Source organism: Crinia signifera, chromosome 1 (assembly GCF_055691185.1).
Source record: "Crinia signifera chromosome 1, ASM5569118v1, whole genome shotgun sequence".
Lineage (NCBI taxonomy): Eukaryota > Metazoa > Chordata > Amphibia > Anura > Myobatrachidae > Crinia > Crinia signifera.
Window position 1 is genome coordinate 436,950,409 of NC_139217.1, and position 25,193 is coordinate 436,975,601.

Below are 25,193 nucleotides of genomic sequence, written 5' to 3' on the forward strand. Positions count from 1 at the left end.
TATACTTCAACTCAGAAAACAATTTTGGGGTATTTTCAATATTGTTTTTACTGTGTAAAATAAAAATCACAACTAATGTAACATTAGAATCATCTGGTGTAGAGAGGATGATGGAAAATAATTCTAAATATACAGTAAGCGATTGTATTTTTAGGAGAACTGTCATCTAGGCATATACTGTATGTGAAAGGTTAAAGTTTTTACAAACTATATTAATAATAAAGTACAGTATTATTATCTAATACCTATAGTCCACTTTAAAGCCATTGGCTCATTACCATCTTGTAAAAAATACTTAGAACTATCCCCATTATAGTAGGAGGTTCTTCGCCTTATATAGCACAGTCAGGGTGGCTGGGGTGAGCAAGGAGCCCATGATCTCAGTGCTGTGATTCCGATGTATTCAGCCTGGTAAAGTGATGAAATGGTCAGTGATAACACAGCACCCAGTCAGCTCCTAATTGTTATTTTTATAACCCAAAATGTTGGTTGGCAGTTAGGAGCTGACTGGCAGCTGCATTATCACCTTCCACTATATCACTTCTCGATGCTTAAAAAATGTGCACCCCCTGTGTTAACCCACTTGAATCCATTTCCTGTTTTATACTGTGGGCCAGATGCACTGAGCTTTAAAAGTGATAAAATAGAGAGTGATAAAACACCAACCAATCAGCTACTATCTGACATTTTTCAAACAAAGCCTGTGACATGGCAGGTAGGAGCTGATTTCCTGGTTGTTTATCACTCTCCATTTTATCACTTTTGAAGCTTAGTGCATCTGGTCTGTATATAAGACTACACCTGATCAGAGGCGTCACCGAATGTGATGACACCCGATGTGCACATGAATACCTGCCCGAAAAGGGGACCTCAGAGCAACACAATTTTCAGTACTCTGGGAAGTACATGCCTGTGGCCTCCACTGGAAGATTGCCGGGCATACCAGCTACATCTGGCAGCATCATTCGCTTCCAGATGTAGCTGGTAGCACTGATACAGTAGCTCAGATTCCTGGGGGCCTGAGCACCTGAATGCCTCTGAGCAGCTGTATTGGAGAGCAGCAGCCCCTTCAGTGGTAAGTGTTTCTAGTGTAGAACAAACCTGCCCTGGGAGGTTTATCCTGCCCCAGAAAAACCCACCACTGATGGGGTTAATGCTGCTAAATAATAGAGAAACTATAATATACTGTATTTACAGATAGAAACATATGATACTTGCCGACATTCTGGCTTCCCCCTCCGGGAGGGGTCAACAAACTTGACACAGTGGGGAAGGTGGTGTGGCATAACAAGGGCAAATAATGGAATATAGAGGTAGAGCAAGGGCGTGGTCACATGATTATATCATGGCCCCGCCCCTACTACTCAGTGTCGAGATTACTCAATGAGAATTGCATCATTTGATCCCTCTCTGAGCCATCCATTTTCGACAGCAGCATGGCAGTGTTGCTGGGAGATGTGGAGGAGGGAGGCCAGCGATTGATGGGATCCTCCTGGTCGTTCCGGAAGTGTAGGAAAGAACGGAATATATACTGTATGGTGTATAATAGCTGCTTCGGCAGACACATTTTTATTGTAGTCACGTAGGCAGAACATGTTTTCAATGTCAGTGTTTAGATATTTATAGGAATTTCCCGTTTCTGCGTTCATCACTACACTTACTGTATATACTACGGTCCCCTATTACAGTGGCGTAAGGTACATTCGTTGTTTACACAGGAAATTGCAATTCTCTAAGAATATACATTGTAAATAAATAATGTTTCTTCAACCCATTTTTTTTTTTTTTCATTTTTCACCTGATCGTGACATCTGTCATGTAAGCGTTGTCACTTACTAACACTATTTTTAAGTGCAAATTATAATTGAGGCTGGCACTTGATTTTGTCTGCGATCATCACCACATGTCAGCATTATCCATTACCTTATGTTTTCTTACTGTTACAATGACATCTGTACAGTATTTGTCAGTGTTGCACCATAGTACAAGTCAATTGCATTCATTGCAAATAAAAAAAACTGCTAAATACATGGAATAGGGGCCGGTTGTCAACTTTCAGCCTGGGGGGCAGACATTTCGAAATGGCCCAGCTTTTAACAATGAATGCAATGCAAAAATTGGTGTCTATGGCCGGATCCCACCATAGATGTCTATGCTAAAGTCTACCCTCTACTCGTGACCATGGTCACGCCCCTCCCCCAGTTGTACAGATATTTATGCATAAGATGTTGGAGTGTATGCCTTAGTATGTGAATGTGTGCACAAGGGCAGACTAGATCGGCCAAGTGGTTCTTATCTGCTGTAAAATTCTATGTTTCTATATTTCCCACCTATACAGTTGTGCAGTCATTCAGCCGGTAACGGTTGATTGGTCCAACGATTATATAGGGTGAACCCTTAGGACAATGATGCAATTACCCATTTTGTGGAATATACTGTATTCCTATCTGACATAAGCCACAACCTTGTATATGTAACTAGATGAGAGGAAAGCCTGTACCATGCTGTGTTTGTTGTCAGTTCACAACAAAAGCCTGTAGTGTTTCCTCACCTGTTTCTGTCCTCCACTCCAGATGGTTTACTGAACCACTCAGGGCGTTTACAACAGCTCTCCATGCAAGCTGTTATCTCAGATCATTTGCTAACAAGTCCGGTAATCATTGCAGTTAATAATTGCATTTAATGTTGTGTTCCCCGTGTATTTCCCTCACATGCCTTGCGGGAATTTATTTTAATACAAAATAATAATTTTAATATATAAATATATGTCTAGTTTTGGTGCGCACAAATCTCAGCATCGTACTAACCTCCTAGTGGGGCAGATTTATTAAGCTCGATGAAATGATAAAGTGTCTGATTTCTATGATCGGCCAATCCGCTCCTACCTGTCATTTTTAAAAGCTGATTGGCCAGTGATAAAAACCAATCAGCTTTGAAAAATGACAGGTAGGAGCGGATTGGCCGATGATTGAAATCAGACACTTTATCACTTCATCGAGCTTAATAAATCTACCCCAGTGTGAAAAAATTGGCATGGGTCATAGGGACCACCCAATTAAGGAATATTGGTCGACACATGAAAAAGGTTGACATACCTTATGTCGACAGTAGCAATCGGCCTGTTGACCAAAAGTTGAAGAAACTCAGGGTGCCCGAGATGTGCTCCCACCACCAGTGCTGTGACTAAACACGTGCATGGGGGTCCCAAAGGAGAAGGGCCCCGTTTTTCCCCTAACCCCTCTCAGCCATAAGGCCGAAGAGGGGAAAAAGGGATTGGTGGGTCCTCTTCGCTGGAGCTCAGAGAGACCCTCTTTCCTCAACCCCCGGAAGGGTCAGGGCGGTGGGTCCTCCGCACCCGAAGGTTTGGAGAGACCCGCATTAGGCTTCCCTCCGCCTTGCGGCTCGAGGTCGCCCTCGAGGGGACCGAAGCTCTCCCCAAAAGGATGAGAGCTTCGGTACATTGGGGAATAGTAGGCCCATAAGGGTCAACCACACAACCCAACAAAACAAGTGACACACTACAGAAAACGTGAAAGTGCACAAACAAGAGATGAGAAATAAATAATAAAGAGGACCCCAGCCAGAAGGCCGGGGTGGGGGTGTGAAAAATTGTCCTACCCCATCCAAAAGGACAAGGTAAGGATGTGCAGCCTAACCTAGAGGGGAAGTGCACAGTGCAAGTGCTTACTAGTGCATGGTAATTTTGGGATCACCCGTGCATGTTCGGCACCCCCGATTTTCCCAGGGGGCACAGTGCAGCCTCGGACTCCAGGCAGCCGACCGATCAGCGTCCGACCAAGTGTTTCTCTGCTCCCATTGTAGGGCACTTTCCAGCCCCTGGCATGGGAATGGGTACTCCACTGGGCTTTTCGAATTACTCCCTTAGGGGTTGAGGCCCCCTCGGAAGAGCAATCTACTCAGTCTCAGTGTTTCTCCGATCCCAAGGTTAAGGTACTAAGCTGGGCTTTTCGCGGTCTCCCCATCAGAGGCTACGTACCTCTGGAACAGGAGCCATCTGCTCAGTCCCAGCCTTTCTCCGCTCCTGGGGAATGGATACTAGACTGAGCCTTTCGCTGTCTCATCCTTCGGGGGCTACGAACCCCGTCAAGAGAGCCAAACTACTAGGCCCAGTGTTTCTCCCCCCTCCTACCAGTGGGTTTACGGAAACAACACCTCCTACCACTGGCAGAGGTGAAGGTACTCAGCCAGACTTTTCACCACTCCCAGGCATGAGGGGTCCCAAACCCTCCGCCCATCAGAGCAGCTACTCAGTCCAGCCTTTCTCTATTCTCTGCCAGAGGCCAGTCCATACCCACTGATAAGAACAGATACTACACTTGATCTTAGCCAAAAGGCAGAGAAGCAGGCAACCTATTGAATGTCGACATTATTATTGTCGACCTGCCGACTGCAATCCTGACAGCCCTGGTCCCATTCAGTGACTTATGGGAAATAAAATGGACTTTTACATAATGACAGTGCAGATAATATGTCACAATATTTAGTTGTAGTTTTAAAATAATACTTCTATACATTTTCCTTAGGTGTCAGATGAGGCTCTTCATTCCAAAACAGAAGAAGATGGGATTTTTGAGGACATGGAGCCATATCTGGTACGGAGGCTGTCTTGTAGGACTATTCATCTACCGCCTCTGGCTTTTAGACTTGCAGAGCAAGCAGAATGGGATAGGAAGACGGATGCTGACAGCCCGCAACGTCCAACTTCTCTAGCGCTGAGGATCCCTCCACTGATTGCAATCACAGCTGCCGACACCACCAGGTAGGATGTGAAATAATCAGAAATGTGTGATTAGATTCATTTACGTTGAATGTCTAAAACTCATCTTGGAATTTGCTGAATTTTAAAGCAGTTTTGTACTTTAAAAATAAAGTATAAATGTGCATTCTACAGAATCATTATGAATGGGTCTTATAATTTTACTGTATAGCCGAAAGAAAAATGTGCCATACGGTACTCCGCTAAAACATTCCGTTACATGCATAGCTACAAAGCTAATAGTCTTTATTTAGACAATCATCACATTCTGGCGTTTATTGCAGAATTTGATAATTGATCAACTGCTCCCTCACTTGTTTCCTGCCAAAGGGCATGGTTACCATATCATGAGGTTATGACTATTTTCCCTTCCTGGAAAGGACCAGGATGTGACGTAAGGTGAGGGCAAAAGTGGTTACATGCCCTTACATCATTTTGTATTTTGTCTGGAATTTAGTTTGGTGTAGGTTATTTTCCTTTAGATCAGCTGGAGTGGACCCTCGTGGGCTTGCTTTGCTTGCCACGCTTCGGGCACGGTGGTTTGCTTCACTAGCCACACGTTTAAATTCCCCCTCCAGGTAGACAAGGACCTAGTGCATCGTGGGGAAAGGTCCTCTTTCCAAAGGGGATCTAGCTGCTTTCATACTGCTGCTGCTATGGGACCCAGGACTGAAAGGGGACCACTTCCCTGTGGAAGTCACATGTGTTACACTCAAGGGTGTAGCAACCAGAGGTGCAGGGAGTGCAGCCGCTATGAGGTTAGAACTGACATGGCTACCATAGTGCAGGTGCTATGGTTCCTAGGCCTAAGAGTGACCATCTTCCCTGTCACAGTTACATGCGTTATACTGTCCTGCCCCTATATTGTAAATAGAAGGTCACATGTGACCATGAAATTGAGAATATTCAACATTTCTATGTGTTGTCCCTTACCAAAGCTAGGAACAAGCTATGCAATTTTTTTAGATCAAACCGACAAACGGGCTGTTTTTTGTTTGCAATTTTCTGTCATACCACATTTGCATAAATCATAGGATGTATGGGCAGAGTTTTAGGAACTGTATACACTGCACGATATTGGTACCTTTTTGCCAATATCTTTGCCAAGACTCACCGGTACGATAATTGAAGCTGAGCATTACTGGACTTTTTTTTGACCATTTAATTGGTATTTAGCCACACTTATGCCTACATACTCCACAACAAAAGGGGACATTGGCCCAATGACTGGACAGGCAGCCCAATAATTGTATAGTGTATGTACCTAGCTTCGGTGTGGATTAAATGATTGACAGTATATAGAAAGACAGTCAGTAGATCGATATCAGATTGTAGACAGTCATTAGGTCAACAGGGTTAAAAGGTGGACACAGTAAAGTTTGACACATGTTTTTTTACTTCTACAGTATAACCTTAATCCTCCGCCAAGTTCCTAACCCTATCTGTACCCTCCAGCAACCCAGGGCTGGATTAAGGTGTGTGGGGGCCCTGGACAAAAAGGTCTGTGCCCCCCCCCCCCCCCCCCAGTACGGTTAACACCCCCTTCCCCCTCTGGGGTTAAGAACCCCCCCGTGCAGCCGGTACCTCCTGCCTTGCGGATCCCGGCTGTCTTGCAGGTCCCGGCTCTCCCGGCTCCTGCTGCTTATAAAAAAAGTGACAATCGGAAAATGGCTGCACCCATACGAAGGACAGTTTTTGAGGATGCTAGAGGAGGCCGCCACGGGTGGGGTGGCGGGTGTGGGGGCCCCCAGATGTGTGGTGGCCTGGGGTGACCGCCCCTATCGCCCCGTGGCTAATCCACCACTGCAGCAACCTAACCCTCTCCCAAGTACCTATGAAAAACCACGCATCTACATTTTCTGTGGCCACCATTGCATGTCAACCTTTCAAACATATGAGATTTTGAAAACTTTATAAAACTGTCTACCTACTATCATCAACGAACAATCATTTTGATGCTACGGCCTTTTTGATGGTCAACCATCTGGTGTCAACTTATTGACTGTCTATTTTCTGTCTATCTTTACACTGGATACCACCTACCTTCATACCGCTTTCCGATGGTCATGCTGGGTACAACCCGGGAATTTGATCCAGGTCCATACCTTTCTCACTAAACCAGGGTTGGCCATTATACACAGGGTGACCCAGGTTTCACCCTTCTTATAACCTGGATTGAATTGCTGGGTTGGTCGATTCGGGTAATTCACTTTCATGCTTTCACACTGCACGTTGATTTGGCAACAACCTGGCAATAACCGAGTTATAAATACGGTCAGAAATGGGTGTTAGTCTTCTTGTACAGATCAAAGACTGGGTCAGCTGACACATAAGAAGGTACTAAAAGCCCGCAACCTCTATAATTCGCTGCTATAGGATTGTATATGTATAGACTGGGGATTGTATTTGCCTAAGGAAAGAAGGTGCTGTATGTTCTTCTCTGTTTAGCAATAGCAACCAAGGTAAACTTACTACTCAACTACAGCAATCAGAAAGAAATGTTATCTAAGGGCTGAATATGCTTTTATGTATTGTTATTTCACAACTATTAATGTGCCATAGAATCGTGACAAATAGAAGATGTTACATCTAAAATGAGCTGGGTTACTATTCTTTGTTATTAGAAGTATTATTATTTGTGTATGGCTTGTTGTGCTTCTATTACTGGGTTCAGGGTTGTTTCATGCTTGCATGGAATAAATATTTTCTGTTGATGTGAGAAGAGATTAGGAAACCACTAATGATCCAGCGGGTTTTGGGTCTCACTGAGCGCCGTGTTTTCAAAGCTGATACATTTGGTTCTGATTCTAGGACAATGGTTGTCTTATGGGTTCTCACAGAATTCTCCATACTGTTAATGTGCTGTTAGTTTTATACTGTACATGTTCCGCTATTGCGGATGGTGTCACATGGTATGACTGCATTGATGTGATTACACAATGCTTCCTAAGATTACTGGATCTCAGACCCAACTTACCTGACTTCACCAAGTTTGAAAATGTGTGAAATATTAAAAATGTTTTTGTTTTGTTTTGTTCTATTTGAAGAAGGCAACTTATTGGATCTGTGATGTTAATTCTACTTTTTCCATTTTTATGCAAGTGATTTCTTAATGTTTTTTATTTTTAAGAAATTAGCAAAAATCTCCCAAAACCTTTTTTCCCGTTGTCATTATGTATGTAAAAAAAGATCTGGATGGGGATTGCCGCTACCTGATGTTCTAAACAGGAATATGAGGAAAGTCATTTCCCAAGTAGATTTAATCTCCTGTGAAGGCAAATGCTGCCGAGAGGTAGATCCGACTTCAGGCAGTCCCACAATGACAAACGTGTCACTGGCCAATGCTCACATTAGAATGTATATAATATAACCAATGTGCTTTATGTCTAAGGTATAGTACTGCATCCACTGGTCCACAATGCAGATAGTACTGCATCCACTGGTCCACAATGCAGATAGTACTGCATCCACTGGTCCACAATGCCGGTCAACCGGCTAGACCAGGCATGTCCAACGTTGGCCCTCCAGATGTTGTGAAACTACACATCCCAGCATGCTTTGCCATAGTTTTGCTATTAGAGAATGGTAAAACTATTGCAAAGCATGCTGGGATGTGTAGTTTCACAACATCTGGAGGGCCAACGTTGGACATGCCTGGGCTAGACCAATGATGAAATAAAAGCTTGGTCTTGTTTTACCTGCTGTTGGAGTCCCTGAGTGCCTGTTATTCCTGTTCTACAGTATATATAATAATAATAACAACAACAACAAAACAGTATATATATATATATATATATATATATATATATATTTATATCCATAGAATTAGTTCGGCACTTGTGGAGAAAATATAGTAGGTTGCCCCGGTGCCTTCCTTCTAGATATAGAGACAAAGTAATTACCAGGATCATCTGGAAAAAACAGGCGGCACTCAAAGTCTGTGTTCAAAAGTGGATCTTTGTATTAAGAAAATTGCATATTAAAGATGACAACGTTTCAAGGCCCAACTGGCCTTTTCATCAGGTCATTTGCAAGTAGTTAGATAGTGGGCTAGTAGTGTAACAAAATAAATAACGTGAACATATGTCTTACCGGCTGAGCTGTAATAAATTGCGTGCACACAATGAAAGCGAGGACCGGTGTCAGAGGGTGAGAACTTCCGGGGGGTTGGGTTCGCAGCGTCATCCTCACGAAGGAGGGGGCTGAGATGTTAATTCCAGAACACTCCCTCCCCTTATTTCAGTCCCCTGAAAACGGAAACAATGCAATTCTTAATACAAAGATCCACTTTTGAACACAGACTTCGAGTGCCGCCTGTTTTTTCCGGGTGATCCTGGTAATTACTTTGTCTATATATATATATATATATCAATAGAGGGGATACCCTTTCACTGCGCTGAAGAAATGTTAAGGGTGGGCAGCAACTAAGTATGTCCCCCCTGTTAGTGGGGGAAAGGGGAAAATAGCAAACAAGTAACAAAGTGCACCCTATTCGAATATGTCCACCACCATAAGAAGAATTTGTGACAATATAAATCACAATACAACAAATTTATTGTAAAATAAATAAATAAACAAAATGACAATAAAACACTTTGTTCATCTGTGTGGAGTCATAAGTTCAACAACGGTCGACAGTATAAGGAAACCCAACGCGTTTCGTCGTTAAAAACGACTGAGGAAGTAGTTTTTAACGACGAAACGCGTTGGATTTCCTTATACTGTCGACCGTTGTTGAACTTATGACTCCACACAGATGAACAAAGTGTTTTATTGTCATTTTATTTATTTATTTTACAATAAATTTGTTGTATTGTGATTTATATTGTCACAAATTCTTCTTATGGTGGTGGACATATTCGAATAGGGCGCACTTTGTTACTTGTTTGATATATATATATATATATATATATATATATACACAGGTCTGTGGTTACCCGGCACTCAATGCTGAAAGGAGTATTGCCCGTGGTGCCTTCCTTAAATAATGTATAGAGGGTTGTCCAATTGCGCCGGTTCCCAGCCACAAATAAGACAGGCGGCACTCCAACGGATTGAGGTAAAAAGAAACAAGTGCTTTATTTCATAGATGTGGCTGCCTACGTTTCAAGACCTCAGGCTTGTCCTCAGGGCGTGCATGAAGAGAAAAGTGATGTGCAATAACCAGTAGTTTGTGCGTTTCTTACCTTAAATAGCTTGTAAGCGTGGTGTGACTGCTGGATCCCCGGGCGTCTGTGTCCGCGGCTTCCGGTCCCTAGAACTCCGCCTAGCTCTCACCTGGGCCGTTGCCTAGTGACGCTGGAAGCTTGCGTCCCACTGCGGCGCCGGGTTTCCTGTAAGTGAGGGGAAAATTAGCATGAAGACCAGCTCGTGAACTGCTGGAAAGGATAAAGTGCTATGTGCAAAAAATAAAACGAGTGTTTACCTGCTATTATGTCTATACTGTGCCTATATTTAAAAATGTGTACTGGGTCAAGTATTAAATAGATAAAGATACGTGTCACGTATTAACTGTGCTGAACCCTAGATGAGCACATAAATGCCTATGTATACAATGATTTCTGGACAATGTTACTTGACTATACATACTCCAGTGAGATGCAGATATGAAAAATCAAGCAGAATTATGCATGACATATTAATAAAATACATTCCACGCCATTTTTTCGTTAAGCCCGGTGGGGGCCAGTGTGTTCAACCGGTAAATCCACTCGGTCTCGCGCTGATTTAATAATTTTTGCCGATCACCTCCACGGATTAGGGGGGGATATGATCTATGATTTCATTTGCTGAAATCCAGAAGCACATCAATCAGACCTTTTCTTATACACCTGAGCATGTCAACACCATTTTATTCCAGGAGAACCAGAGCCCCTTGCAGTCCTCTAAATCCCCTGAAGATCTGTTTAATCTTTTGTTCAAACTACAAAAGAAAGAGGTGGACTTCCAGTTGCATGGGAGTACACTCTCGGACTACTACAGGGCACAGAGAATACCCTGTGGCTTCCGAATTTCCAATATTCCGACGATAGGGAGAAACAACCCCAAATTCTGTCTAAAGTGGATCTCTATCCTAAATAAATGCAGCCAGGACCTCATGGTCCTGGTAATAGATGAATCCAGACAAGTATTGGAAGCCACGAGAAATAAAATCGCTGATGCCCGCAATGAACAAGCACAGCTCCCACAAGATAAAAAAACACAAGCCCTCTGGGAAAAACTGGAGCAGCAAGTTGATCTACATAAAAAAGAATTAGAAAAATTCAAAAAGAAAAAGTGGGATGCCGTACAAACGGATTATGAAGACTGCAGGGTGTATCGCTGGCTTAGCGGCACAGAACCAGCCCGTCACAGAGAGCGGCCATATCAAAAACCGAAGTGGAGAGGTCGACAAAACAGGGAGTCCTATAGACAAACTAGCGACAGTGATTTCGCCATTGATGACTCCGATGACAATCAAAATGGAGCAGCCCTCCCTTTAGGCCGACTCACCCGGGCACGCACCGGAGGAAAAGCGCCGCCCGTACCAGACGAGGTGGACAGACGGGCAGGATCTTCAAAACCACCAACAAGCAAAGGCAGAAAGAATCTGTAATCTTTAATTTATCATCAGTTCCCCTAACCCAGGATGAAGAGAGATTATTAAACAAGGGCCTAACATTTGTTCCATCGAACCGCCATCACGAGTTTAATTGGCAGGTGGATTTACATAAGTTTGAAAGATCACTTAGGGTGAAGGAATTTTTTCAACACACTACCACTGCAAATAAAGATACCCATGATACCTTTTTAAAGAGACATGGACATTCCACCTTCGACCCGCCCTCACAAAATCCATCGATGAAAACATTTGTGAATGTGGTTGATGCGGCAGTACAGCGATTCGAGTCTAATACTAACAAACAACATTCTAACATCAGCCAGAAGGAGGCACAGGCACTAAAATCTTTGGCCAGCAACTCCAAAATAACTATCCGCCCTGCAGATAAAGGCGGGGGGATAGTGGTGCAAGATACTAGTGTATATATCCAAAATCTGGATAAACTCCTTTCTGATGCTAATACTTACAGGAAACTGCAGGGAGATCCAACGTTAACCTATAAAAAGGAATTGGACGCAATACTCCGTACAGCATTCTCACAACAATTGTTCAGCAAGAAAGTGTACCATACATTGACGCAAAATTATCCTGTCACTCCGGTGATTTACACCATACCGAAGATTCATAAGGATATGAGGGATCCTCCTGGCAGACCCATCATCTCAGCCAGGGGATCCCTTTACCAACCCATTTCGCAATTTTTGGACATTTTGGTTCAGCCCTACATCATGGCCCAAAAAACTCATTTAAAGGACACTACCCAATTGCTGAACAAACTTGCTAATATTGGAGATCTCCCAGCCAATCCTGTTCTGTGTACAATGGACGTTAAGAACCTATACACCGTAATCCCACATTCACAAGCGATCAGTGCCATGAGAAGCTTTTTGCATAAAGTTAATTTCAGTGCCCTCGATATCTCTCTTTTTCTGGAACTGTTGGAACTTACTTTAACCAGAAATTATTTTTTACACAACGGGTGTTATTATTTGCAGCTAACAGGGTGTTCAATGGGGTCCAATCTTTCACCGTCACTTGCCAATATTTTTATGTTTGAACAAGAGAACGAATTTTTTTTCACTGATCCTGGTTTTAGTTCAAACATCATCTTATACACACGTTTCATCGATGATTTGTTGATGATTTGGGCAGGCACCCCAGAACAACTTGAGTCCACTCTGGAGAAAATCAACCAGTGGGAATGCCCTATCAAATTGACATATAGTATTACATCTACATCAATCAACTATCTCGATGTCACAATATCAGTGGTAGCAGGCAAGATAATAACTTCCATCTATAACAAAGACACGGACAGAAACTCCCTGTTAGACTACAGCAGCTTTCACCCTCCTGCCTTAAAAAGAGGGCTGCCCAAATCTCAAATGATAAGGGCAGCACGTATCACAAGTCACCGCCCAGACCTGGAAGCAAATCTGGACGTCATGGTTGACAAATTCAAAATACGAGGATATGATAGTGACATGCTGCAGCAACAAAAAAAAAAGGTGTTGCAAATACCTAGAAACCAATTGTTATGCAGTAAGGAGAAAGCAGCATTTAACAAAGTCCCCTTTGTGACTACTTACACCCCAGCCAGCCAGGTACTACCGCGAGCATTGAACGCGGTGTGGCCACTAGTCAAATTAGACAAACAACTACCATGCTTAAAAGATAAAAACATCATGCCAAGTTATCGAAGAGGAAAGAATTTGAGAGATCTACTCGTCAAAACCAACATCACAGTACCTCCCACTGAGCAGTTATTCGAAGTACAAAAGAAAAAACCGGGATGTTACAGATGCCCATCATGTACGACATGTACACATATGATGGCAGGACACAATTTTGAACACCTACAAACAAAACAACAGTTCAAAATAAAACATGTGGTGCACTGTAGATCACAGTTTGTAATATACATCATCCTTTGTCCGTGCCCCATGATGTATGTAGGACAAACCATCCGCACATTTAGAGAGCGAATAGCTCTCCATCGATCTGCTATTGTCGGTATCTTAAAAGGAAAGGAGGTTAACCAACCTGTGGCTAAGCACTTTAAAACATGTGGACACAAAATCTCGGACATGCGTTGTATGATCATAGATCATATCCCCCCCCTAATCCGTGGAGGTGATCGGCAAAAATTATTAAATCAGCGCGAGACCGAGTGGATTTACCGGTTGAACACACTGGCCCCCACCGGGCTTAACGAAAAAATGGCGTGGAATGTATTTTATTAATATGTCATGCATAATTCTGCTTGATTTTTCATATCTGCATCTCACTGGAGTATGTATAGTCAAGTAACATTGTCCAGAAATCATTGTATACATAGGCATTTATGTGCTCATCTAGGGTTCAGCACAGTTAATACGTGACACGTATCTTTATCTATTTAATACTTGACCCAGTACACATTTTTAAATATAGGCACAGTATAGACATAATAGCAGGTAAACACTCGTTTTATTTTTTGCACATAGCACTTTATCCTTTCCAGCAGTTCACGAGCTGGTCTTCATGCTAATTTTCCCCTCACTTACAGGAAACCCGGCGCCGCAGTGGGACGCAAGCTTCCAGCGTCGCTAGGCAACGGCCCAGGTGAGAGCTAGGCGGAGTTCTAGGGACCGGAAGCCGCGGACACAGACGCCCGGGGATCCAGCAGTCACACCACGCTTACAAGCTATTTAAGGTAAGAAACGCACAAACTACTGGTTATTGCACATCACTTTTCTCTTCATGCACGCCCTGAGGACAAGACTGAGGTCTTGAAACGTAGGCAGCCGCATCTATGAAATAAAGCACTTGTTTCTTTTTACCTCAATCCGTTGGAGTGCCGCCTGTCTTATTTGTGGCTGGGAACCGGCGCAATTGGACAACCCTCTATATATATATATATATATATATATATATATATATATATATATATATATATATATATATACTAATATACTGTTTTGTTGTTGTTGTTCTTATTATTATTTGTATTAATAATTATACTGTTCTTTGTTTATGATGGCAGGATTGATTGATGGAATATTATTTATGAGGAAACCAATTAGTTTATATACTGTACATGTCTGCAGAAATCTGCATTGTGGACCAGTGGATGCAGTACTATACCTTAGACATAAAGCACATTGTTTATATTATATACATTCTAATGTGAGCATTGGCCAGTGACACGTTTGTCATTGTGGGACTGCCTGAGGTCGGATCTACCTCTCGGCAGCATTTGCCTTCTCAGGAGATTAAATCTAATTGGGAAATGACTTTCCTCATATTCCTGTTTAGAACATCAGGTAGCGGCAATCCCCATCCAGATCTTTTTTTAGTCATTCTAAATACACTTGTGAAATTAATATAAATACACAAAGCCCTAGATTATTGAAAATGTATATCAATATATAGAAAGGAGGAATTATACAGTTTACCAGCGAATTCTGAAAAGCAGTGATGTCTCCAGATCTAGACAAGCCTGGACTGTGCTTGGCAATTAGGGACACTTGGGACAGCTACTGTACAGTATGTGTATCACTACACACGGTTCTCACAGCTTGTGAATGACACATTTTTTGTTTGGGGAAAAAAATGTGATGTTAAGAAATATAACTATCACACTTATCAGCAACTTACTGACGTTGGTCTTTGTGCTGTGAATTGTTTATGCTGTGGGTTTTTTATATATATTGTAAGTTTGTAACCACTTTGATCATTGCAGCTTCGAAGTGTTTTTTTTTTTTTGTGTGGTTTTTTTTTTTGTCCATTAATTAATTAATAAATTAATACATTCATCTGGTCATCAGAAGCTCTTAAAAGTAATTCTGGGGGAGATGTTTTAAGCTGTGATAAGTGTGGAGTAGTGTGCCAGTGGAGAAGTTGCTATTGGCAACCAATCAGCTTTCACGTAACAATTATTAATCGCAATCTCTAGTATTATGTGTAGCAGCTGACTACTCCACAGTTTTATCCATCTTCCCCGACTATGCCTTCATCCATGTAGATGCACAACAATTGCTTTACTTCATACAAAATCAACATTGTGTACAATTCTGAGAAGCCATTTAGGACAGATGCACTGAGCTTCAAAATGTGATAAATTGTAGAGTGATAAACGGTCAGACAATCAGCTCATATTTGCCATGTTACAGGCTGGATTTAAAAATGACAGTTAGGAGCTGATTGGCTGGTTGTTTATCACTCCTCACTTTATCACTTTTTGAAGCTTGGTGCATCTGGCCCACTATAGGGTAATATGAGCAAGTAGAAAAGACAGGGGGTTTGAGCAGCGCTTGGAAGAAAAAGTTGTAATATATTGACTGTAAATGTTTCTAAGGAGAAAATAAAAGATTGGTTGGTCTAGTACAAAGATTTATTAATTCTAAAAAAGGAAAACATGTAGCCAGAATACATAGATGCTTTTAAAAACAATTGTTAAAAAGTTCATATCTCACCAAACCAAACTGGGGGGTGTATAAGACCAGGAGAGTCCCATAAGTCCTAAATGGAACTGTAGTGGTGTCCCCGATGAGGCAGTAGGGAGGGAGGACCAGATGTACTGTTCAGGAGCGGCCCAAGTTGGCACGAATCACCGACTCCCTCCGCTAGATGTATTAAGGCGGGATGGGGTCCTCAACCTCTACCTTACTGCGGGAATTTGTAATCCAAGTTGGACGGGGATGTGGCACCAAAGTGTGGGATATGCACAACCAGGAGAGTCCCAAAGGTCCTGATGGAACTGTAGTGGTGTCCCCAATAGGACAGTAGGTAGGGAGGACCAATAACGCTATTCAGGAGCGGCCCAAGTTGGCACGAATCACCGTCTCCCTCCGCTGGATGAAATAAAGCGGGATAGTGTCCTCAACCTTTGCCTTGCTGTAGGAAATTGGTGATCCAAATTGGATGGGGATAGACAAAGCTGCCTGGAGCAGCAAAACCGGTTAGGACTCCATTTCCACCAAATCCAAACAGATTACTACTGAAGACCCTGGGAGTGCAGACCTGTGTATTTAACATCTATCCCCGTCCAATTTGGATCACCAATTTCCTACAGCAAGGCAAAGGTTGAGGACCCTATCCCGCTTTATTTCATCCAGCGGAGGGAGACGGTGATTCGTGCCAACTTGGGCCACTCCTGAATAGCGTTATTGGTCCTCCCTACCTACTGTCCTATTGGGGACACCACTACAGTTCCATCAGGACCTGTGGGACTCTCCTGGTTGTGCATATCCCACACTTTGGTGCCACATCCCCGTCCAACTTGGATTACAAATTCCCGCAGTAAGGTAGAGGTTAAGGACCCCATCCCGCCTTAATACATCTAGCGGAGGTAGTCGGTGATTCGTGCCAACTTGGGCCGCTCCTGAACAGTACATCTGGTCCTCCCTTCCTACTGCCTCATCGGGGACACCACTACAGTTCCATTTAGGACTTACGGGACTCTCCTGGTCTTATACACCCCCCAGTTTGGTTTGGTGAGATATGAACTTTCTAACAATTGTTTTTAAAAGCATCTATGTATTCTGGCTACATGTTTTCCTTTTTTAGAATTAATAAATCTTTGTACTAGACCAACCAATCTTTTATTTTCTCCTTAGAAACATTTACAGTCAATATATTACAACTTTTTCTTCCAAGCGCTGCTCAAACCCCCTGTCTTTTCTTTTTGTATATCCAGTACAGGACTAACTATCCTGTCACTGAGCAGCAGCTGGGGACTTACAACTCTAGCTAGGCGCACCTGAACCCAGTCTCACTTAGTGCGTTCTGGGTCACCTTTGTTTTTCTCCATTGCTTCCAATATGAGCAAGTCATTAAATAGGGTAGAGGCAGTGGCGTAACAATAGCCCCGCAGTCCCCGCGGAAACGCTGTATAAGTGCGGGCACCGGGGGGCTGCTGGGCTATTGTAATGCCGCCGCCACAGACCCACAGATTTACCTGTATTCGTTGCGGTGGTCCCGGCCAGGGACGTGCAGTCAGGGGAGGCAGGCGAAACAGAGCCTCCCCTGTCATTGCACAGAAAATGTGGTGAAATTATAGTCGCCACATATAATATATATATAGAATTAAAATTATATAGTTATGTATCACTGTAATAAGGCTTGAAAAGATTTTTTCCCGGGTGATGTTCACTCTCAGAACCTCCAATGTATTTCATACAAAAGAAGACAAAATACACATAGGGCCTTATTATGGTTGGTGCGGTCCGTTCTGAATTCTTTCGGACGGCGATTTTTAGCTACCTGCGCATGCGCAAGCAACGCAATGCGCATGTGCAACGCAGTGTCTTCGCACTCGTTCTCAGCAATACCGTCTACAAATGTCCACCGAACTCCCTCGGGAAATATGGGCGTAATATGGGCTTAATATGGGCGTCATGTGGGCGTGTATAAGGGCACGGTTTCAAAGTGATAAGGATTTTTAGATGGATTAAAGTCCTTTTCAGTATGGGTTTTCATGATGTTAATCCTTACAGGGTCACCCTTTGTGCCGTATTCATAAAAGGATGCTTACAGTAAGCTTACATTCACAATAATCAGTAAAAACATATAACGGTATCTTTTAAAATTGATGCTCACGTATTCTTACTTCTTCTCAATGGTATATCCTCTCATCACGGTTTCTTTCTCCGGACAAAAAGGAGCCAGCACCCAAGCAGGTTAAAAAAGCTCTCACAATATTTTATTGGTATAACAATGTATACAGTAAAAAAGAAGGCACTCTTCCACAGATGGATTTGTGGGTGACTAACAAAGACTGGGGAGCAAAAAGGGCGCCACAATTGACTCACCACAGATAGTCTCTACATAGGTGGGAGATGCCTTCTGAAAAGTCAGATAAAATACACCCTCCCCTGTCATAAATGATAAAAAAAAAAATCAAAGATATTTATATCACATATACTGTGAAATAAATATCTTCTTGACATTTTTTTCATAATTTATGTGGTGAGACACTGTGCGGGAGGCTGGGAGGCAGTGGGAGCTGTGCCTCCTGCTGACATTTAAAAACTGTCAGCAGTGGGAGGAGGGGCAAAATTCCCGGGATAAATAGAGTCTGAGAAGCCCATTGAAAAGCAATGGGGAAGCGGCACCTACACGTTTGCTTCAGTGACTTCAGCCCACATCAAAGCACGCTCCTGTCACTGAGACAGATGTGACAGACTCACTGTCATTGAGTCTGCAGTGCACAGACAAATGGTGCACTGTGCTGGCATCCTCTATATTACAGACAGCGGTGCAAGGAACCCTGCAGCGCTCACCCTTCCCCTCCTTCCCAGTTTGTCCCTGCATACTTTGCTCCTACTGAGCTCCTACTGAGCTTTGGCTCCTCCCGCTACATACAAGTACCGGCAACCAGGATGATGGGGCTCTGCATGCCTGCAGCCCCTGTCATGGCTGTTGGCATGGAGGTGAGGAAGCTGACCCGACATACTCATACAGCAGCAGATGCCAGGAAACCATCTGGAGGAACAGCCCAAGCCACATTCAAGACTAACAACGGTAAAGTTATATGGGCAGGGGAAGGGTGATGTATATACTGCTTTATTATCGGAGGGGGGGCGCTTAAGTTATAGTTACACCACTGAGTAGAGATTAAAATTCCAAACAACAACAATGAGCCTGATTCAGAGGCAGGGACGTGCAGTCCGGGGAGGCAGGGGAGGCAGAGCCTCCCCTGTCATTAATGATTAATATAATAATACAATTAAAAGAAAATACTTATGACACGTATTATGTGTCATAAGTATATGCTTTGTATTATTATAATCATTTTTACCATTTTTTTTTATTAGTTTATGCGGCATCAAGAGCGATGCCTCTCGCTGTCTGTTTTACAGCAACAGACACAGGGGCGGGCAGTAGGCAGGGCTGAGCTCCGGGGCTGTAAAAGCTCATTCAGAAAGCACATATAGGCGGCACCTATAGCGGTGCCTCGGTGACAGGGACGTGCTTTCTGCCTATATGACAGCACGCCCCTGTCACTGAGGCAGAAGTGATTGGGCACAGTGATGCCGTCTCCGTGACAGGGGCGTGCTTTCATACAGGCAGAAAGCACGTCCCTGACCATCATCATTATAAGTGAGCGGGACTTCTATTGCGGGGGGGGGAGCGGGACTTCTATTGCGGGGGGACTTCTATTGCGAGGGGGCGAGTGGGACTTCTATTGCGGGGGGGGGGAGCGGGACTTCTATTGGGGGGGGGGGGGAGCGGGACTTCTATTGCGGGGGTGGAGCGGGACTTCTATTGCGGGGGGGAGCGGGACTTTATTGCCGGGGGTCGCTGACCTGTATTGCCGGTGGGGAGCGGGCGGAGCTGGGCTGAGCTCCCTGCGGTAAAGTCTGGCACCTCTGAACTGCGGGAGACCTGGCGTGACCTGCAGGATGACCAGGAGCCGCTGACCTATTGAACACTCAGAGTCAGCATTGACGCGTGAGGTACTACTGCTGCTGCAAGTTCAAAGCGCTGCTATACAATTGTTACACCACTGGTTATCAGTCCTGCTCCATGTGTTGCTGCTTTTTTATTTTAAAATTAAATGCATATTTTAGATTCATTTAGGGGATGGGTTCTAGGCATTAAAAAGTGATGCTTGTTCCAAACATTTCTAACCCTTGTTCTCCTCTCTTCCCCTCTCCCTGTCTGTATCTGTGTCCACTATTTTTCTCTCTTCCCCCTACTTTCTCTCCCTCCCCCTCACTGCTCTTCACTAGCCACCCTCTCCTCTCTTTCTCTTCCCCTGCCCCCCACTCTCAATCCCCCTCCACCTGTCTGTCTATAACCTCTCCCTCCCCTCTCCTTTTCTCTGCTGGCTCCCCATCTAGCTCTTTTCCACTCTTTCCAATGCTCTTTCCATCACCACACCTCTCCTTGTTTCACCTCTCTCTCATCCGACATGCCATTACCAATAAACACTTGAATTTTACGTTTCTTATCAATACCCACAATGACTGCTTTCTATCATCTATATATATGTCTAGTGTCCGTGAGTTTCAGAAACGCTGCCATCAGCTGGCAGAGAGAGAAACTATATCTCTTTCTCACACATGCACACAGAGAAGGTCGCAGACTAGCTTTCGAAGCTTTTGCTTCAAGCAGGATTACTAGTTTAGATATAGAGCGCGTGCGTGTGTGTGTGTGTGTGGAGGGGGCACCAGCATTCATCTTGCCTCCGGGCGCCTGGAATGAACTTACGCCACTGTCCCAGCTCCTGCTGTTATCTGGACACCGGGCACCGGCGCACGCTGCGCTCCCTTTCCTGTCCGATGTCACTCTTCTGCCTCCCGCCGGCACTCTTGTTTTGTGTCCTGGTGCCTGTCCCAGAACGCTCTGGATCTCTGCTGGAGGTCTGTCTGGGCGGCTTGCAAGCAGTGGCTGGACAAGCGGTAATGTGTGTCTGGGGGCTGTTTTTTTTTTTATGGCACAGGTGTTTGTGTTAAGGGACAGACTTGTCTGTGTGTATCTGTGTATTTGTAATGTATCAGAGGTGTGTATCTGTGTATTTGTGTAAAGTGACAGAGGTGTGTGTTTGTGTAAAATGGCAGAGGTGAAGGTGTGTACTGTTTCTGTGTGTTTGTGTAAGTCAAATAAGTGTTTTTAAATGAAGTATATTTGCCTAATGTACGAGCCTCAGAGGTTATTTTAAAGAGTATTGAGCCAATATACTTCATTTAAAATCACACTTATTTTACACAATCACACAGAAACAGTACACACCTCTGTCACTTTACACAAATACACAGATACACAACACTGTCACAACACATACACAAACAAGTCTGCCCCTTAAAAGGCTATTACATTTGGCCGCATTTTTTTTTTTATTGAAAAATGTATGTAGGCAGACGCCATGGCGGCTTGGTGGAGCCAGCAATGGAGAACGCTGGGTCCAGGTTGCTTCTTTCAGCGCTGACAGGCAGGAGCTGTTCTTTCTGGTCACTGCTGCTTATGCAGGGGGCAGCTACCGCACCTGCCTGTCAGCGCATGAGCAACCTGGACCCAACGCTCCCCACAGAGCCTGTCGGCGCTGGCTCCACCAAGCCAGTGCCTCACCAACCACAAACCTCACCGCACGTCCCTGTTCAGAGGGCATGCAGTGTCGATGTTCACCCAGTTAAGCAATTGTTTTGTGTTACTGCACTTGTGCACAAATCCCTAAAAACTCCTGCAGTGCTTGCACTATACAAAATGAATGCACAAAGTCACACAGCGACTGAGACGCACCATAACAGAAATGTCTTGTGCTGGGTGTCCCTGAGCTGTGATGGCCTCAGTTGGTTACATTGGAGGCCATACTCAGAAAGAAAATCTGCCTCTATCATTGGGTCTGATCAGTGGTGTCACACAAGGGAGGGGGCTGGCTGCTTCCAGGGGTTGACACCAAAATCCTCCGCAGTGACAGGAGCTGGATGCTGCTAACCATCAGCACTTGGCTCCCGTCACTGAGAAGGAGCCTGCAATACTAGAAGACTCTCTGCTAAGCAACACCCTATTCAGTGATGTCACTGGGGCCCACTAGACTATGTCCCTTGGAGAAGCCATGCCCCTTTTCATCTGAGTGCACATTCGGCATGCGAAAGGGGGTCTCTTGGCCGCACTAAATGTTACTGATCTTGGTGCCGCCACTGTGGCTGATGCAAGTTTTGATGTAGCTACCGATTATGGAGTCACAAAGCAAATCTACAGATGCTAACAGTGGGTGTCTCAGACCTTACACACTAATACACAGGGCTGTACACCAGTATTTGCATGAACGCACAGAACGATGACCACAGTGGCTGTGTCTGCATCCACCTCTGAATCAGGTTTTTTCCTACTGTTACCCTGGGAAAATGTGGAGTACAGCAGAACAGCTTTTTAGTTTATTCTCAAATCAATTATGTTACCTGATATATGTGCTGAGTTTAATCAAAGGTAGGAAGTGGAACAATAGGTTTGTGGAAAAACAACAAGCTTCAGCTCCAACATCCAGCTTACAAGGCGCTCGCTGATTCAAGCGGATAACTTGACAGTACTGAAAGGATTGGAAAATATCCCTGCAAGGGATTTGCACCCGTGATCACAATGTGACAGATCCGGCAGTGCAGCAGCTTGGGGTAGCAGCAATAATGAAAGCGAATGGTGTGATCAGGTTCCGATGTAACACTGATATGACAGAAACAAGGAAACAGTTGCTTTGTTTTCTCTTCTCTGTTCCCACAGTAATTGCAGCTTCCAGCTTGGTAAAACTTTATGGAAGAGCAGTCCATATCAGACCGCCAAATGCCATAGAATTAAATATACAGTAAATCTAATGAATTCACTGATCTATTATAAACAAAGTAGTCTGAAATACAAAGTCTTACAACCTTTATAGCATTTTAGCTAAGCCCATCCTGCTTAAAAAGTGTTATGTAATTACTAATTACTATTATAAAAAATCCACTCATAGCTAGGGATGCTAATCCCGGGGCATTTTTTCAATCCCAGGAATCGGGATTGAAAAATGCTCAATCCCAGGATTCCCGGGATCCTGGGATTGGCATCCCTAAAAGAAAACCGCCCCCTGTCCCGCACATTTACTTACTTGGCGGAGCAGTGGAGCTGGGCAGGCGGCAGCAGAGTTGAGTTAGGCAACGGGTGTGGAGACGCTTGTGTGTGTGGCCGGGAGAGGTCGTATGGTGGAGGGTTCCAGCGGCGGAGGCGCAGGGGTGTGGCTTGCGCATCATGATTTGGTCCTAGGTCACGATGCGCAGGCCACATGCACAATCTAATCCCGAAATCCTGGGATTGGACACTCCAATGTCCAACTCTGGCGTCATCATTACATCCAGCCCTTTATATTGTATAGTGTTCAGTAGAATAGACTGCATTTATTCTTGACAACAAAATTTATAGAATAATGACCGCGCTTCAGATACTGCAGCCCCAGATACACCCCAAGACTCCTAGGATCCCGAACAAAATATAGCAAACACAATGGGCAATCTTAGGCGCTGTATACAGTGCCTAAGATTGCCCATTGTGTTTGCTGCATTTATTCTTGGTCACTTGTGTTTGCTTCGGCTGCATACATACAAAATACAAAAATTAAACCAAAGAAAATTTTAATAAAGAAAACATACAAAAAAGAATTCAATTGTAGTTCAATGGTCCTTAAAACAGGTGATTTTGAAAGCAGATTGTAGCCTCATATTTGCATTTTACAGCTGCTAAGAATGAACTTCTATTCCGACATCAGTGCTATATTTTGCAGTAATATGCACTGAATGCTTGCATTCACATTCCTTTGAATCGACATCCAGTCAACCACCTGATTTGAATGCTTAGCTGCCTCTCAATTAGAGGACACTGCATACATTCTGTACAAATGAATTTTAAATGGGAAAAAAATGTGTGCATAATAATGGTCATTTTAAAGCTTCTCTGAGTAATGTTTAATGCAGCAGTGTTATTTATGCAGGAGAAAAAACTAATACATTAAGGCAGTTTTTGACACATAATAGAAGGTAATTTACAAGAAGGTTGGAATAATAATAATAATAATGAAAAGGTACAAAGGTAAGACAAAATACACAGTAATAATTAAACAAAAAAATGTAAGGCTAGGCTACAAAAGAAATACAAAAACAAATATAACCACTGAATACAACACAAATATAACCACTGCTCGATTTGAGGTTGCTTGAGCTACTGTATGGGTAATTTGCTTAAATTGCTTCCATTTTTTATTTATTCCTGTGCCCCATCATACCACCATGGAACTGCGGCTGCTGTCAGTGCTCATGTGCTCCCCCAATATCTGTGCTACCTCGACCACCAACCATGACGGTGCAGTGCATTTATCATTTACACTGGTGGTGGGGGTGTAATATGAGCACTCCTGACCATTTGAAAGTGGAAGCATGTTCTGTAGTTACTGACCTGTACTAAAACTCACATAAGTACCAGCAGTGTAGTGTATGCATTTGGGGGGTATACAATTAGTCACAGCATTTTTTGGGATGTTTTTTCTATTCTATAATGCTGACAATCTCTGTTCTTCCCCCTAGCCAATTGTTCCTCTTCTTATTTTATCCTTGGTCAACACATAGGATCCGGAATAAGTTCCTGAACCTATAGGTGCCCATACACGTCTGCAATTTGAGACTACAGATGGAGGCGGCTTTGTCTTTGCAGGGGCCGAAGAAACTATCGCCAGCCACAAGCGAATTGTTCTACACTCTGTTTTGTGTTATCATGTAAAAACAGAAAATAGAAATGTCCCCATGCATTTCGTCTCATAGAGACTTCATCAGGGAAATAGAATTGATTACGTTGCAGTATTTATATTATGATTCATGCAACGTTATGCACTTAGCTGCAGTAAAATACTTGCCGACCGACCTTGACCAGTACAATACGGAAAGAACATTTATTTTCTATTACAATCCAGTGACAGTGAAAAAGTCAACACATTTATTGTGCGCTTGTTTAGTGCTGAAAACCATTGCTGTTTCCAGTTGAGAATGTGAGGGAAGCCCTGCTCCTAGTTGAATATCCGCATGTGTCCTGAAATCCATAGGGCCATTAACAAACGTGTCCCAACAATACAAATAACATTTTGCAGTTCTTTTTTTTTTTCAAATGCAACAGACCCGGAAGCGGAAGCGGCATCTGTTGTTCATAAATAAAGCCCTGTTATTTCCAGACCTACATAGGGGATAATGGGCTGAAACAAGTGTGAGCTGTAGGCATGAAGAGACAATAAGCAACACATGGAGTTCCCGTTCACGCAGAAGAAACACCCATGTTGATCGGCAAATTACCAGGTATAAAGGCTTGACCTGGGGC

General features: G+C 43.6%; 1 protein-coding gene and 1 pseudogene across 2 annotated transcripts in view; one reads left to right on the plus strand and one right to left on the minus strand.

Annotated features, from left to right (window-relative positions):
- PDE4D (phosphodiesterase 4D) overlaps window positions 1–25,193 on the plus strand; it is a 925,196-nt gene that overhangs the window by 110,479 nt on the left and 789,524 nt on the right. For both annotated transcript variants that reach the window (XM_083153306.1, XM_083153323.1), the window contains exon 2: window positions 4,545–4,780. In XM_083153306.1, the coding sequence (XP_083009432.1) occupies window positions 4,545–4,780 (236 nt within the window). The remainder of the gene's footprint in view (window positions 1–4,544; window positions 4,781–25,193) is intronic.
- On the minus strand, window positions 4,232–4,367 carry LOC146045326 (U2 spliceosomal RNA; annotated as a pseudogene).